We start from the raw sequence: 16,409 nt of genomic DNA on the forward strand, positions 1-16,409 counted from the left end.
ACATTTCCCAACCCCTGTTCGAACTGAACGCCCTGTATATTCATCCATCACGGCCCCGTATTCACTCACCTGATCTCTTTGTAGATTCGCAGGAGACTGTCGTGATGAACCCGATCTCCCAGACGCCGATTAGCCGAGAGAAAGAAAAAAAATTCTTGAGCGCTTCAGCCTAGAACCACAGCACCAATTATAGTAAAAAGGAATAAGGGTTTTATCTTATAAAACCATTTAACTACCTGTACTCTGTGTTGTGTATCTAAATTCACCTTAAAACCTATTTACTTATAAAGACCAGTGCGGTCTGTAGGACGGCAGCTAAGCAGGAGAATGAAGAGGAGAAGTTGTCTCAGATCTGTTTTTAATTCAAAGTAAAAAGTGAAATAACAATGATTCTGGTTTCAATGGAAAATGGAGTGTGCACTAGTATTGATGGACTAAACACTATGCCGTTTGTCCCCAATACTAGACTAAGAAGGTAGATTAAAGAATAATAATCTTCATCGTTGAGTTGTTGATTTTCTTTGTTGTCTGCTGACAACAAAGGGATTCTTTTCTCGTTCCAAAAAGCTTCTTCTTCGTGTGTTCCTCTGCTTGCTGTTTCGCCGTCCTCTCCGTGGGGGTGGTGTGTTCTGTTGCCGTTTTTCTTCTGTTGTGATTCCCACCCCCCTTTTTATCAACGAGGCGAAACTCCTCAAAGTGAGGTCATCCATGACCTCACCCAAATGGTCTCATCCAATCCCCAGCATTCACCGTTCAAATTTCAAAGAAGGTGGGCCTTAGTCCAACTGTTTCTCGTTTCATTGTTTCAAATCAAAGGGCTATTGCTTAGTTAAAAATAGACTTAATAACTGTGGTATTAAGTCTCAGAACAGTCCTTTTAACTTAAGTTGAATAACTACAAACAGTTTATATTTAATCATTATAATATGTCCCACTTAATTCAACCAAGGCTCATTTGCTTCTATTTGTACCACATTGTTTCATCTTATTTCTAAACACAGACATATTACTTTTAACTAGTAGAATCTTTCATATTTCATATCATTACGTCCAAAATTCTTAGCACAACATAACAGTAATATTTGCCATTTTACTTGAAGTTTCATTCAGGATATAAACATTCATTTAAAAGTATGAGTTCTTCTGTAATCCTGAAACTAAGTCCTCCTATATTCCAGCGGCCTATTTCGGTGTGACACTAGAGACCCCACAGATAACAGAGTCATGTGATGTGCCCCGCTCATTGTTTTAGCTGTTGGCCCACACCCATTGTAAACATTTTTTATTGACCCACCTACTGTCTCTCACATTCCAACACACACCCTGCCTTGATTACATCCCAAGTTGCTTCACACACACCCTGCCTCTGGTTACATCCTGCTCCTAGGCCTTTGCCTGAATGTGATAGAATGCTGTTTCCTGACCAAAGCCTATGTATGCTTAAAACCTTTTCTTTTAGTGACATTTTCCAATATTTAGGAGCTATAGTTTATCAAATTATACCACAAGAGTAGCAGCAACAACATTCCTGGTCTGAATATATCTTGCTGGCGTCTCTTCCAGAGATCGTCCCGGTGGGGATCATAGCTGGTGGGACTGTGGGCTCCTCCCTGCTGCTGCTGCTGGTACTGACAGGCCTGGGCTTCTTCCTGTACCGCCAACGCAAAGGCAGTGAGTACACACGCTCTCTCTCTCTGTCTGTCTGTCTCTCTCTCTCTCTGTCTGTCTCTCTCTCTCTCTGTCTGTCTGTCTCTCTCTCTCTCTGTGTGTGTGTCTGTCTGTCTGTCTCTCTCTCTCTCTCTCTCTCTCTCTCCCTCTCTCTCTCTCTCTCTCTCTCTCTCTCTATCTGTCTCTCTCTCTGTCTCTCTCTCTCTCTCTCTATCTCTCTCTATCTGTCTCTCTCTCTCTCTCTGTCTCTCTCTCTCTCTGTGCGCATGCGTGTGTTTGAGCGAGTGGAGTTGAGACACAACTGCGAGTGAGTGAATTTTTCTAAACATTTTCTAATTGTTTTGTGTTCAATGTTATGAATTAGAGTGTTGCTTATTTATTGTTAGGTTGCTGTTTGTTGTGTTAAACAGAGTTAGAGTTTTGTTCTCAGTCCGTTTGTCTCTGCCGACCGGCGTCTTGGCTGGTCGGTAGTATAGGTGTAGCGGCATGCAGCATGGCTGAGTTTAACAAACTGAGCAGGAGACACGGTATCAAAGTTGGCACCGTGTTTCCCTGCTCAGTTGAGGAGGTTAGTTTAGCGGTAGGTAAAGTTGTTGGTTACAACAGTATTAAATCTGCAGGGAAAATGAATAGCGCTGTGGTTATCTTTCTAGACAGAGTTGAGAAAGTTAATGAGGCAATCGTACGCGGGATTATTGTTCGGGACCTGCACGTTCCTGTGTTGCCACTTGCGCAACCGTCAATTAAAATCACGTTGTCTAATGTCCCACCATTCATCTCTGATGAGTTTCTGATAAAAGAGCTGTCCAGACATGGAAAGATAGTCTCTCCCATTAAGAAGGTGCTTACAGGGTGTAAATCACCTTTGCTGAAGCATGTTGTTTCTCATAGACGGTTTTTATATATGATTCTGAATAACAGGAATGATGAGTTCAATATGAGATTCCATGTTAAAGTGGAAGACTTTGATTATGTATTGTATGCATCATCAGAGACCATGAAGTGTTTTGGGTGTGGACAGTGCTGCAGGTGAGCTACAAACAGAAGTGGCCAGGGAAAAAACAGCTGAGACAGACAGTGCTACAGGTGAGCTACAAACAGAAATGGCCAGGGAAAAACCAGCTGAGACAGACAGTGCTACAGGTGAGCTACAAACAGAAATGGCCAAGGAAAAACCAGCTGAGACAGACAGTGCTACAGGTGAGCTACAAACAGAAGTGGCCAGGGACAAACCAGCTGCTGCAGACAGTGATATAGGTGAGCTGCAGGTAGAAGGGGCCTGTGAGAAACAGACAGATAGTACTACAGGTGAGCTGCAGGTAGAAGGGGCCTGTGAGAAACAAACATACAGTGCTGCTGTGTCTGGGAGAAAAACACAGGAGAGTAGCAGTGGTCTGTGTGACAACAGTGCAGAAGTAAGTGAACAGATAAATGAGGTGGACATGGAAGATGATGCTGTTTCAAAATCTGCACCTCATAAACGCAAAGAAATGGTTTCACAGTCAGACCAGAGTGATAGTGAGGAGTATGAGTCAGATGGTATTGAATTGAATTGAATTGAAAACCTTTATTTATCCCCGAGGGGAGATTAAGATGTCCTTTACAGCATATGCAGCGTAACAGCAATTTAAAAACAGCAATTAAAAAACAGTTTACATAACATACATGTGTTAAAAACAAGATGGACAAGTACACAGGGATAAAAATAGCTAAAATAGGACTAAAAAGAGCTAAAAAAGTGGTGGAAAAGAAACAAGTCCAATCATGAATGTGTTGTTAAATAATTAAATTAATTTGTTACAGTCCACAACCCAGCTCCTCCAGTTCACAGCAGTTAGCCCATCCTGGCCCTGCTTGGTTGTGGAGCCTGATTGCCACCGGCACAAAGGACTGCCCAAAGCGCTTTGTGGTATGTTGGGGGGGATGAGTCTGTGGCTAAACGTGGACCGTATTGCGGTCAGCTCATCATAGAGGGGGTGGCAAGGGTTCTCAAGGATAGCATGCAGCTTCCTCCTCGTCCGCCCCTCTGCCACCACCTCCAGACTACCAGTTTGTTTATTTTGTCTGTGTTGGTGTTGCCCCCCCAGCATACCACAGCGAAAAAGAGGGCACCCGCCACCACAGTTTGCTGCAGACATTAAAAGACCTCAGGAAGAACAGTCTGCTCTGTCCCTTCCTGTAGAGGGCCTCGGTGTTGTCCGTCCAGTCTAGTTTGTTGTTCATGAGAACACCCAGGAATTTGTAATTCTCCACCCTTTCCACCTCCACCCCCTGGATGATGATGGGAGTTGGGGGCTTCCTCTTGCTCCGCCGATGGTCCACCACCATCTCCTTCGTCTTGCTGATGTTGAGCTGTAGGTGGTTTTCCTTGCTCCACTCTGTGAAGCTCTCCACCACAGCTCTGTACTCCTCCTCGTTGTCGTTGGTGATGTATCCAACGATGGAGGAGTCATCAGAAAACTTTTGGAGATGGCAGTTCCCGGAGCTGAAGCGGAAGTCTGAGGTGTACAGGGTGAATAAAAAGGGTGCCAATACAGTTCCCTGGGGGGCTCCAGTGTTGCAGATCAGCACGTCGGAGTGGCACCTGTGCAGTTTGACACACTGTCATCTGCCAGTGAGGTAGTTGAAGATCCAGGCCACCAAGTCGTCCTCCACCCCCATAAATGACAGCTTCTCAGCTAGTAGTGGAGGCTGAATAGTGTTGAAGGCACTAGAAAAGTCAACATATCTGATTGTCAGTAGTGACATATCTGAGTTAAGGAAGTCACAAAACAGAAGATCACTGTCAGTCAAAGCCATCAAAACTTTGCTACAAGAAACAAAGAATGTTCGGGGCTTGAAAATGGAGGAACATATTTCTGATACAGAGGCTTTCTATACGTCTGTCAGGTTTCGCATGGGAAACAACAGCTTTACTAAGCAGGAGGTGTACAGACTAAGGAAATTACTGCCAAAGGTCAAAAAACAAATTCATGAAAAGAAAACAAGTGGCAACCTTTAATTTATTGTTATTGTGTGTTTTAGTCACTCCTCTTCTCTCCATGGAACATTTTAAGGTTGGAACTTTGAGGCGGCTAGGTGGTGCAGTGGGCAAGGCGCTCACCACCAATGCAGGAGACGCTGGGTTCGACCGGGAGCTCTGGAACTGTACTATCATATGAAAGAAAAAAATTCAAATAAAATGTTGGACAATAATAGGGGCATTGGAGAATCCCCATTGGGGATATCTCCATCGTTATAGGAGGGGCCTCTCCAGGAGAGCCTTATCCCTCCAGCCCGCCAACGGGGGTAAAAACCTGGGAAGTACCAATTGTCTTTAGTCTTTTTTTTAACTTTTTTTTTAGTTATGTTAGAATAGCAGTTGCTTTAAATGTGCACATGGACAATTGTGAAGGACAAGAATTAAAAATGTCGGACATGAAGAGAGGCTTGGAGAATCTCCTTTGGGGGGGGTATATCTGTCACTAGGGGGGGGGGGGGGCTTCTCCAATAGGAGAGCTGATTCCCCTCCAAACCGCCAACGGGGGAAAGAGTGCTAATCATATGACTTATTTTATCTTCATTTCATTTTTTCTCATTGTGTTGTCAGTTTAATTTTTCAGAAATGCGGCAGTGGGGGGGGGGGGGGGGGGGTCGGGGGGGGGGGGCATAGTATCGGCGGATCGAACCGGGAGAGGGGGGCCTTGCGTGTTGCGGGGTCAGTGGTGGGGTCTTGTGTGTTGTGGGGTCGATGTGCGGGGGGGGGGGGGTTATCTGTGACATGGGAGGTAACAGGCTGGGCTCGGTGGGGGGGAGCCCCCTGCACTCTCCTCTACTGGGCCTGGACCAACAAATTCAAGGGACCCGTGTTGCAGGTGCCCGGCTCCGTGTATAGCGGTCCTGGGATATGGGGGAGTCCTACTAGTGGGCCTGGGATATGGGGGTGCTCTGATTCTTGGGGAGGCCTATTGGGGGGGTCAGAGCGGATGAGCTTTGCCCAGGGGGGCCTTGTGTGTTGTGGGATTGGTGTGCATGGGGTGGGGTTCTTGGGGACATGGGAGGTAACGGGCTGGGCTCGGTGGGGGGGGGGGTCCCCTATCCTCTCCTCTATTGAGCCTGGCCCAAACAATTCAAGGAACCCGTGTCGCTGGGGGCTCGGCTCCGCACGTAGCGGACCTGGGATATAGGAGAGTTCCAGTGGGCTTAGCTCAGGGGGGGGGGGGGGGGCATCGTTTTGACCCGGAGAGTGGGGTCTTGTGTGTTGTGGGGTCGATGTGCGGGAGGTGGGGTTCTTTGGGACATGGGAGCTAACGGACTTGGCTCGGTGGGGAGGAGCCCCCTGCACTCCCCTCTACTGGGCCAGGCCCAATCAATTCAAGGGACCCGTGTCGCTGGGGCCCGGGCTCCGTGTATAGAGGTCCTGGGATATGGGGGAGCCCTATCTCTCGGGGTGGATGGCGGGAGGATGGGATTATTTCTTTATTATTTCTGTTATTTGAATGTATTGTCTGATGTATGTTTGTAAACTAAAACTAAAACTGCAAATAAAAATGTAAGTAAAAAAAAAAAAAAAATATGGAACTTTGAACTTGAATGGGGCAAGATACAGTATGTGAGAAAACGTGCAATGCTGTTTGAACTGGTAAAGTTAAAACACATTGATGTTCTTTTTATGCAGGAGACACACAGTGACAAAGTAAATGAGGTTGAATGGAGGAAGGAATGGGAAGGGAATCTAGTGTTGAGTCATAATACTACAAATAGCAGTGGAGTTGGTTTTTTATTCTCAAAACGTTTTATTCCTGCTTCTTATACTGTATAACATGTTGTAGAGGGTAGGTTCATTGTAGTGAAAGCACAATTTGAAACATTTAATGTGGTTTTATTGAATATGTATGCTCCTTCTAAAGGGCCTGAAAGAAAGGCCTTTTTAGATATAGTGTGTACTAAATTGTCCGATTTTAATCCGGATGATTTCTTATTTTTTTCTGGAGACTTCAATTGCAGAGAATAACAGTTTAGACAGGAATCACAATGAACCCCATCCAGCTTCTCAAAGTGCATTAAGACAGCTTGTACACCCACACGGCTTGGTTGATGTGTGGAGGAGGTTTCATGGGAATGAGCGCCAGTATACATGGTCTCATTGTAGGGATAATGTTGTCTCCTTAGCTAGACTTGACCATTTCTATTGTTTTAAGCACCATTTTAATGTTTTTAAAATGTGCAAAATATTGCCTGTTGGTTTTACAGACCATTCATTGGTAATGTGCAATGTATTTATTAAAAATCTGGTGCCTAGAAGTGCTTATTGGCATTTAAATTTAGCTTTGCTCCATGAAAAGGATTTTAGAGATGTTTTTATTTTTTTTGGGTCCTGTTTAGGAGTAGGAAAAATGAGTTCTCTTCTCTTAGGCAGTGGTGGGACTGTGGCAAAATAGAAATTAAAATGATTTGTCAACAACACACTCTCAATGTGACTAGAGACATCACTACCTCCATGAGAGATTTGGAGACTGAGATAGTGGACCTTGAGAAAATGTTTGGGTCCACAGGAAATCAAGGACAATTTGAAGTCCTTAATAAAAAAAAATGGCTTTAGCTGACCTGCTAGGTGTGAAGGCTCAATGAGCTATGTTAAGGTCAAGATTTATGAATGTTAATGCTATGGATGTGCCTTCCAGTTACTTCTTCAGTCTGGAGAAGAAGAATGGACAGAATAAATTCATTCACTCTCTTCTGTCAGAGACGGGGCAGGACATCACTGATGCCAGTCAGATCCGGAGACGGGCCGTTGAGTTTTATTCTGCTTTGTATAGCAGTGAGTACACTGACAATGATGTCCTTCTACAGTCCTTTTGTGAAGGATTGCCTACAGTATTACGGGAGTCGAATGTGCTGCTGGAGAGACCTTTGGACTCGTCAGAGCTCTATTCTGCCTTACAGAGCATGGGTGGCAGGAAAGCCCCTGGTATTGACGGTTTGACGGTGGAGTTTTACAAAGCCTTTTGGGACATTGTGAAAGACGATCTTCTCAAGGTATTCAATGAAAGTCTGGCTGAGGGTGCTTTGCCGCTTTTCTGTCGCAGGGCAGTGATAACCTTACTGCCAAAAAAGGGGACTTTGCAGGACATCAGGAACTGGAGGCCTGTGTCAATTTTATGCAGCGAATATAAGATTTTGTCAAAGACCTTAGCAAACCGTCTGAGAGAAGTGATGGACCAGATCATACATCATGATCAGACGTATTGTGTACCTGGCAGGTCAATATTGGATAATGTATATTTAATTTGTGATGTTTTGGGTGTCTCTGAATCATTGGGCTTGAATACTGCTCTTATTTCAATAGATCAGGAGAAAGCATTTGACCACGTTGAGCATAATTATCTCTGGAGGGTTATGGAGAGTTTTGGGTTCAGCGATGGTCTCATTGCTATGGTGAAAGTTTTGTATCAGAACATTGAGAGTGTGTTAAAATTCAATGGTGCTCTATGTGCTCCTTTTGAAGTACAGAGGGGCATTAGGCAAGGCTGCGCTCTCTCTGGCATGTTATATGCAATTTCACTGGAACCCATGTTACAAACATTGAGGAATGAGATGAGGGGGTTAGCTATACCTGGTTTCCAAGATAACATTGTTTTGTCAGCTTATGCTGACGATGTAGTTGTTTTTGTAAAAAACCGAAATGATGTAAGTATATTGGACAGTTTTAGGGCTGTGTCCGCTGCCAAAATAAATTGGAGGAAGAGTGAGGCGTTAGCTGTTGGTAACTGGCACAGCAGATTACCTGTGTTACCTCAAAACATGATCTGGAAAAGGGATGGTTTTAAATATTTGGGAATATACCTTGGAAATGACACGATTGTACAGAAAAATTGGGATAATGTGGTGGAGAACGTAGAAGGAAGGCTGTTTAAGTGGAGATGGCTGTTGCCTCAGATTACCTATAGAGGCAGAGTCCTGATAATAAATAACCTTGTGGCTTCTACCTTGTGGCATAAGCTGGCATGTGTGGAACCTCCTTCAGGCATGTTGGTGCAGTTGCAGGCAAAGATGGTTAATTTTTTTTGGGATCGCCTGCACTGGGTTCCTCAGAGTGTTCTGTATTTGCCCAGAGAAGAGGGAGGGCTAGGCCTGATTCATTTAGCGAGTAGGACAGCGACTTTGAGGCTACAGTTCATACAGCGATATCTGTTAGGACCAAAAGATTTAGTTTGGAGAGAAGTTGCCTCTTTTATTCTTAGAAAAGTGAATAGTCTTGGTCTTGATGTATCTTAGTTTTTAACAGACCCGACGACTTTAAGGCTAAATGCACTTCCTCCTTTTTATCAGTTTTTTTTTAAGTGTTGGACACTTTTCAAGTGTATAAGAACTGCTTCTACTAACTCGTTGCACTGGTTACTGGAGGAGCCTCTTGTTCACGGTGCAAGAATGGACATAAGCGACTGTGCAAGCCCTGGGCTGACTGGACTGCTGTGTGCTGCCGAAGTGGTACGCCTGAGACAACTGGCAGACACAGCAGGACCAGAGTTAAAAGATGCTCAGGCTGTGTGCTCTTTATTGGGCCTGAGGTCGCAGCGCTATGCAACAAGGATGCTGGATCTCTGGAGACAGAGTTTGACTGTCGAGGAGCTGGGAATGCTTAGCTTATACAGCAATGGAGCATTAAATCCGGACAAACAGGATGAGTTTCCAAATGTCTACCTGAGCCCTGTACTGGTCCTCTACTTTCTATAAAGGACTCAACATTATACAAAATGGATAGGAAATCATGGTACAGAAACTGTGTCAAAATAATTAATAAGAAATGGCTAAATAACAGAGTGGACACTGTATGGAGGAGCAGGCTGTGTGCAGGTAGTGACAATCAACCTGTGTGGAGGGTTTTATACAAACCTCCTCTAAAAAAACAAACGGCAGACCTTCAGTGGAGGATTCTGCATGGTGCTGTGGCAGTGAACGCTTTTGTTTCTATCATCAACCCAGAGGTGGATAATAAATGTCCTTTCTGTGGGTTAACTGAGACTGTTTTTCATGCATTTTTAGAGTGTAACAGGCTTTCAGGGCTATTTGAGCTGCTCACCGACGTTTTCAGGCATTTTGGTGAAACCTTCTCTGTTATTGGTTATATTTTTGGAGCAGGATATAAAAAAGAAAATAAGAAAAAATGGCAACTGCTTAATTGTCTGGTGGGGGAAGCTATAAGCTTGCAGTCTATGTAAACAGGAGAAACAGAGTGGAAGATAAACCGGACCAGGATGCAGTATTAGTGTGGTGCTGTAATGTGAAGGCTAGAGTCTGGCTGGAGTTCAGGTTTTATAAAGCTATGGGCAATTTGGAGGCTTTTGCTCAGGAATGGTGTTATGGAAATGTGATTTGTGATGTCATTGATGATGAATTGGTGTTTAACAACATTATGAATATGTGAAATTCTATTTTTTTGTATTGTTGTGTATTGTTTTTTTGTATCTTGTAGATGTAAAGTCTTTTAAAGGCTTGTTGTAAAGGTTTTTGATACAGTACAAAATAAAGTACTTAAAAAAATAAAAAAAAATCTCTCTCTCTATCTGTCTCTCTCTCTCTCCTCTCTCTCTCTCTCTCTCTCTCTCTCTCTCCCTCTCTATCTCTATGTCTCTCTCTCCCTCTATCTGTCTCTCTCTGTCTCTCTCTCCCTCTATCTGTCTCTTTCCTGTATCTCTCTCCCTCTCTATCCCTCCCTCTCTCTCTCTCTTTCTCTCTCTCTGTCTCTCTCTCTCTCTCTCTCTCTCTCTCTCTCTCTCTCTCTCTCTCTCTCTATCTCTCTCTCGCTTGCTCTCTCTCTCTTTCTCTCTCTCTCTCTCTATCTCTCTCTCACTCCTTCGCTCTCTCTCTCTCCCTCCCTCTCTCTCACTCCCTCGCTATCTCTCTCTCTCCCTCCCTCTCTCTCACTCCCTCGCTCTCTCTGGCTCTCTCTCTCTCTTTCTAAAAGCTCTGATTTCTGTCATGTTGTTGCTCTACAATTGGATAATTGACACTGAGAGGTACAGAGTTTTCCTCTTTCATGTCTCTCTATCTCTCTATCTGTCTCTTGCTGTCTCTCTCTCTCTCGCTCGCTCTATCTATCTCTCTCGCTCGTGCAAGTGCGTTTCATGCTTTCATCACCCCTCTCCCCATATCTGTCATCCTGCCACTCTGTGTTAGAGTGCGACATATGCCAGCCGTATAGCTGTGTATTCAAATGAGATGAATGAATATTCATGTGTGATGGCAAACTGCCTTAAGCAAGACGCCCACTGTACCGCGTCTCTCTCTCTCTCTCTCTCTCTCTCTCTCTCTCTCTCTCTCTCTCTCTCTCTCTCTCTCTCCCTCCCTCTCAACCCAGTGGTTGTAAAGATGTCGCATAGCTTATGTCCTAGATACTAATACTAGGATATCTTGAAGGTCATGAAGGGCAGCAGTACATGTTGTTTCAGACACAACATGAAACTCACCTCAGGGCAGCAGTGGAGCTGAAAGTGTGATAAAACAAAGCTGCAGGAAAAACACATTTGCAATGATCAACAGACTCAGATCAATACAGTCCGTATCAATTACTGTTGTGTTTCTTTTTCAAATGTAGCCAAGAGTAAAGACCCTAACCCTGTCAAAACAGCAGTCAAAGTGTATATTTCATACAATATTTGTATTATTGTTTACCTGTAACGGGCGCCTGGTGGTACTAAATCCAGATTTAACTCCTCTTGTTGGAAAGAGGAGATTTGGCCCGACCCATAGATGTATGACTTGGCCATAATGAGGTAATTTATAGGCCTGATATTCTATAAACTAAATATTCACATTGCATGTGCTTGTGCTTCCAGGTCGCCGCGGGGTCACGCTGGTAAACCAGACATCAAGGTGGAGACCGTCAACAAGGAGACCCACAGCTGGAGGAGAGGCCCAGCGTCTCCACGGCAACCCGCATGGTCAAGGCCATGTACTCTGTGAGTACCCCCTGCCCCGCCCCCCTGTATGGATCACTGGCCTTGAATAGAGAGAGAGAGAGGAGAGAGAGAGAGAGAGAGAGAGAGAGAGAGAGAGAGAGAGAGAGAGAGAGAGAGAGAGAGAGAGAGAGAGAGAGAGAGAGAGAGAGAGAGAGAGAGAGATGCTTGTACTTTTGGCCACCGAGGTGCTTCGCTGGAGCAGTTGGGGGGTTAAGTGTCTTGCTCAAGGGCACTTATTAGTCATAGAGTAGAGGATGGAGGGGAGAGCAACCATCCAGTCTCAAGACGCTCTTCTAACATGTAGGCTTTCAGTGTCTTCTGAATTAATTAGTTCATTAATTAGTAAAAAAAATTCAACCCTTGACAACCCTTTTTTTCAACAGTGACTGTTCTATCATCCCAGAGCAGTTTGAACCCCCCCCCCCCCCCCCCCCCAAAAGAAAACCATGGTCCAAATCTAACTTCTTCTGCTCTCTTCAGATTAAATAAAACCTGAAATTCTGTTCTCCTCTTCCCTTCCTCCTTCCCTTCCTTTTTATCATCCTCTCTCCTTCCTTTCCTTCTCCCTTGCTTTTTATCATCTTCCCTCCTTCCTTTCCTTCTCCCTCCCTTTTTCTCATCCTCCCTCCTTTCCTCCTCCCTTTCTTTCTCTCACCCTCCCTCCTCTCCCTGTGTGTTTTGTTGTCTGATGGTTTAGTTTCTGCCCTCTGTCTCTCTCTCTCCCTCAAACCAGCCGTTCAAAGATGACATGGACCTGAAGCCGGACATGAGGAGCGACACCCTGGACACGCGGGAGGAGTACGAGCTAAAGGTGAGACCCCCTCACCCCCCCTCCTGTGCCCCCCTCCCCCTGATCCCCCCCCCCCCTGATCCCTGATACACATGGCCCATTGACTACAAGGATGTATAAAACGGCTGGTGCTAAAAGTGTTAACAGGAACACGACTTGGATACAGATATACAATATACAAACTAAAGTACAATCTAAGTACAATGAAAGTACAATGGAGTAAAAATGCAGACAATGAGGTACAAAAAAAAAAAAAAAAAATTGCTAAATGCACAAATGAGGTATGGATGTAGTGCACATCTCTTTAATAAATAGATCAAATATGGTGTAGTGTTAAAGTGTTTAAAGTGTCTAAAGTGAGTGTTAAGGTGAGTGTTTGTTTAAAGTGAGTGTGTGCATGTGGATGTGTGTGCTGTAGATGGATGGGTTGCTGTTACATGGAGTCATTGAGCATGCTGATGGCCTGGGGATAGAAGCTCCTTCTGAGTCTTTCTGTACCGGCCATGAGACTCCGGCAGCGCTTGCCTGACCGCAGCAGTGCAAAGAGGCAGTTGTTTGGGTGACGAGAGTCTTTGACTATTCTCTTAGTCCATAGAGGCCTTGCACATGGAACATGGTTGCCTGCGACCACTAAGCACTTGCAAAAGAAAATTCATTCCTCCGTCTGTTCCCTTCTTACCCTTGTCCCTCATAAGATAAGATACTTTATTGTCCCAGAGGGGAAAATTGACTAGGAACATCAGTGCTGCATCAGTCTGTAATAACAGTGTAAACAAAGAAGAAACATATATATACAATCATTCATTCATTCAGTTAGTAAAAAGGACTTCAGACAAATATGACAATACATAGAGACAGACATACAACCATAATTGATAAGTAGGTAAACTCATTTCAAAAGCTTCAAAAAGCTTCATATTGCACCTTTCCCTAATTAAATTGCAACAAGATTTGGACGTGGACAAGAAAGAAAGAAAGAAAGAGGTGACAGCCCACTGTTAAGTGGCAGCTCAAAGGAATAGACCTCTAGTATTATTTAGGAGAGCGATGGGTGTAGGAAGGAAGGGGAGCTTGTAGCGGTTGCTCTTGTATCTACTTGCTCTGAACCGTCTCCCTGAGGGAAGAACTTCATATTCAGGATATAGAATATGAGAAGGGTCCTGTAAGATTCTCTGTGCCTGGCTGACCACTACCTTCTCAAAGATAGATTGGAGTGACGGATAATTGGTCACAAATCATGGTGCAGAAACAGAGTCGTTCTGGCCTGCAGTCACCGGATCTTCTAACTCTCTCTGTACCATTTACAGAACTCAGCCTTTTCCTATTCTGCCCCATCTACGTGGAACTCATTGCAAAAGGAACTGAGGCTCCGGAACCTAATACCTAATTCGTATACGCAATATTGAGAGGGCATGCATGGGGGCCTGTTCTTGTTCTGTTCTTAATTAAATGTATCTAGATTTTTGCCTCTCTTAGATTTTTAGTTGTGTTACTTGTCTTGTATTTGTCTGGAACTTTTATGTAGTTGTTGTGCGTGTTTGGTGGATCAGGTCGCTCTTGTAAATGAGACTGTGTCTCAATGAGATTTTTACCTGTATAAATAAAGGGTTGAAATTAAATTTAATGAAAATGACCTTCTCTTACCACTAATTTCGGGAAAAGCCTCTGGATTATTATACTTTGCACATAGAAGCCATTGTCTGTTCCAACAAGGAGTTAAAATTGCCTCTATTAGACTATTTCACCATCAGCTGTGAAGCTTCCATGTAAACAGAGCATCTGGTTAACGGGGGATTAGCAAGTCAAAATGAATGGGGATCTTGCTATTTCTAGCTATTGCATCGTCTGTTATGTAAATTAAAGGCGAGGCTTCGATAGAACGTTCATCGGCTGATTTTACATTCACTATAGTTGAAATGAAGAAAATGTGCTAATCTCAATACAATTCTTCTTGTTTTTTTGTTAACTTTTACCCCCCCCCCCTATCGTGTGAGAATGTGTTCTGTTTACATAACAACATCATAGTGAAATAGGACAATAGTTCCCGGCTGTGGAGCGCCCTCCCCGACCATCTGAGAGCACCACAGTCCGTTGAGGCTTTCAAAAGGGGACTAAAAACATAATTTTTTAACAAGGCATTTGCCTAAATGGACCGACTGATTGATTGCCTTGTGTGTTTTTAATTAAGATTTTTTTTTTGTATCTAAATGTTTTTTCCATTTTCATTGGTTGTTTTATTCATTTTTCTTTTCACTTTATCTCCTTTCATGTAGCACTTTGAGATTGTTACAATATAAAGTGTGTTACAAATTGAATTTATTATTATTGAGTTTATACTGAGTTAACGTCCTGCCCCGCTCTCCTATAGGATCCAACCAACGGCTACTACAACGTCCGAGCCACCACCCACGACGAGGCGCGCCCCCAGTCCCGCGCTGTCCACTACCAGGGGGAGTTCCGCTCTCCCAACCCAAGCGGCGGGCCAGCGGGGGGGGGCGCCACCTCCGGCGGGCCGCCGGGCCCTCCCGGCGTGGGCGGCTTGCCCCCCGGTGGGGTCGCGGGCTCCCGGGCGGGCTGCTACGATCCGCGGCCCCCCTCCAGGATGTCCCACGCCAGCTACGCCCAGTTCAACACCTTCTCCAGGGTGGCGCCGCAGAGCCAGCAACAAGCGCCGCCCAATCCGCCCGGAGACTACCCCGGAGACTGCGGCCTATTGGACGGCAGCACTCAGCAGCTGGCCTATGACAACTACGGCTACCCCTCCCAGCAGTACCAGAGCTATCGCATGGGCTTCGCGCCGCCCTTAGAGGAAGGGCCGGCCTATGAGATGTATCCCACGGGACAAGGGGTGGGGCAGGGGCAGGGGCCCGGTCAGGGGCCGGGGCCGGGTCCAGGTCCAGGTCCAGGTCCAGGTCCAGGGCCAGACCCGGGTCTGGGGAAGTATGGAACCTCCACTCGCTTCTCTTACTCCTCCCCCCCCTCTGACTATTCCCAAAGACACACACAGAGGATGCAGACTCATGTGTAGGATATAACCCCCCTGCCCCCCCAACACACACACACACACATGCCTCTGGACTTTATAGCAGAGATACTCGCATATACACACACGCATATACTGTACAGACGCCATTACAGTACTTGCTGAAGCAGACGGACGCTTTTCGACACTCGTTTCTCCTACACATACACGTCATCTTATATATTATACGGTATATGCATCGACGACGCTCACACACCCTTTCTCTCTCCAAATGTCCTGTCGTGTGTGTTCCCACGGGCAAAAGCGAAAGCCACAATCAAAAGAGCGAAATGATAAGCAAAAGACAGAGAACGAGGCCCACCCGCCCATTTCTTTTTTGGAGGAGATGGAAGGAAAGCAAAAAAGCCCCTCCACCCCTCTATCCCTCCTCTCGCTTTTAGACTCCGCCTCTGTTTAGACCCCGCCTCTGTTTAGACTCCGCCTCCGTTTAGACCCCGCCTCTGCTCCAGTTTCTCCCCTCATCCGCTTTCTGTAAATACGCTAGAATGGGGGAAAAAACGAGGTAATTTCAAAAGTCAGTATTATTACCTATACAGTATACACGACAATGCAGTACAATGACTCCTACTATACAGGCTTTGTATGACCTCTAACTTCTCTAACACACACATCCTTAAAACCCTTTCACTACCACACTACCAAAGGGTTAACCCTTTCACTACCACACAGCAAGAAGGTTAACCCTTTCACTACCACACTACAGACGGTTAACCTTCTGATGTAGTGTGGTTGTGAAAGGGTTAACCCTTTGTTGTCGTGTGGCAGTGAAAGGGTTAACCCTTTGGTAGTGTGGTAGTGAAAGGGTTAAATACACCTATTCCACTCTTACAGCACCTGGGAGCAGCTTTGATCTAGTTTTTTTCGGGGGGCTACTCTCGTGCCGCCCCCACCCCGGTGAACCGGCCAGCAGGCAGGGCGTGTCAGATCTTACCTTCACCAAAGTAGGACATGGACATCTTAAAGGGTC

At 45.2% G+C, this 16,409-nt stretch overlaps 1 protein-coding gene across 1 annotated transcript in view; it reads left to right on the forward strand.

Moving 5' to 3' along the window:
* Positions 1–16,070, forward strand: part of LOC311239485 (kin of IRRE-like protein 1) — a gene marked incomplete at its 5' end in the record, with an annotated part of 259,717 nt that extends 243,647 nt beyond the window's left edge. Inside the window, 6 exon segments of the mRNA XM_084327791.1 lie at positions 1,564–1,671; positions 11,487–11,506; positions 11,509–11,542; positions 11,545–11,609; positions 12,343–12,420; positions 14,768–16,070. Of these exon segments, the coding sequence (XP_084183917.1) occupies positions 1,564–1,671; positions 11,487–11,506; positions 11,509–11,542; positions 11,545–11,609; positions 12,343–12,420; positions 14,768–15,427 (965 nt within the window). The 3' untranslated portion in view covers positions 15,428–16,070.
* Between the last annotated feature and the right edge of the window lie 339 nt (positions 16,071–16,409).

This window comes from Notolepis coatsorum (assembly GCF_963971535.1).
Source record: "Notolepis coatsorum genome assembly, chromosome: 13".
Classification (NCBI taxonomy): Eukaryota; Metazoa; Chordata; class Actinopteri; order Aulopiformes; family Paralepididae; genus Notolepis; species Notolepis coatsorum.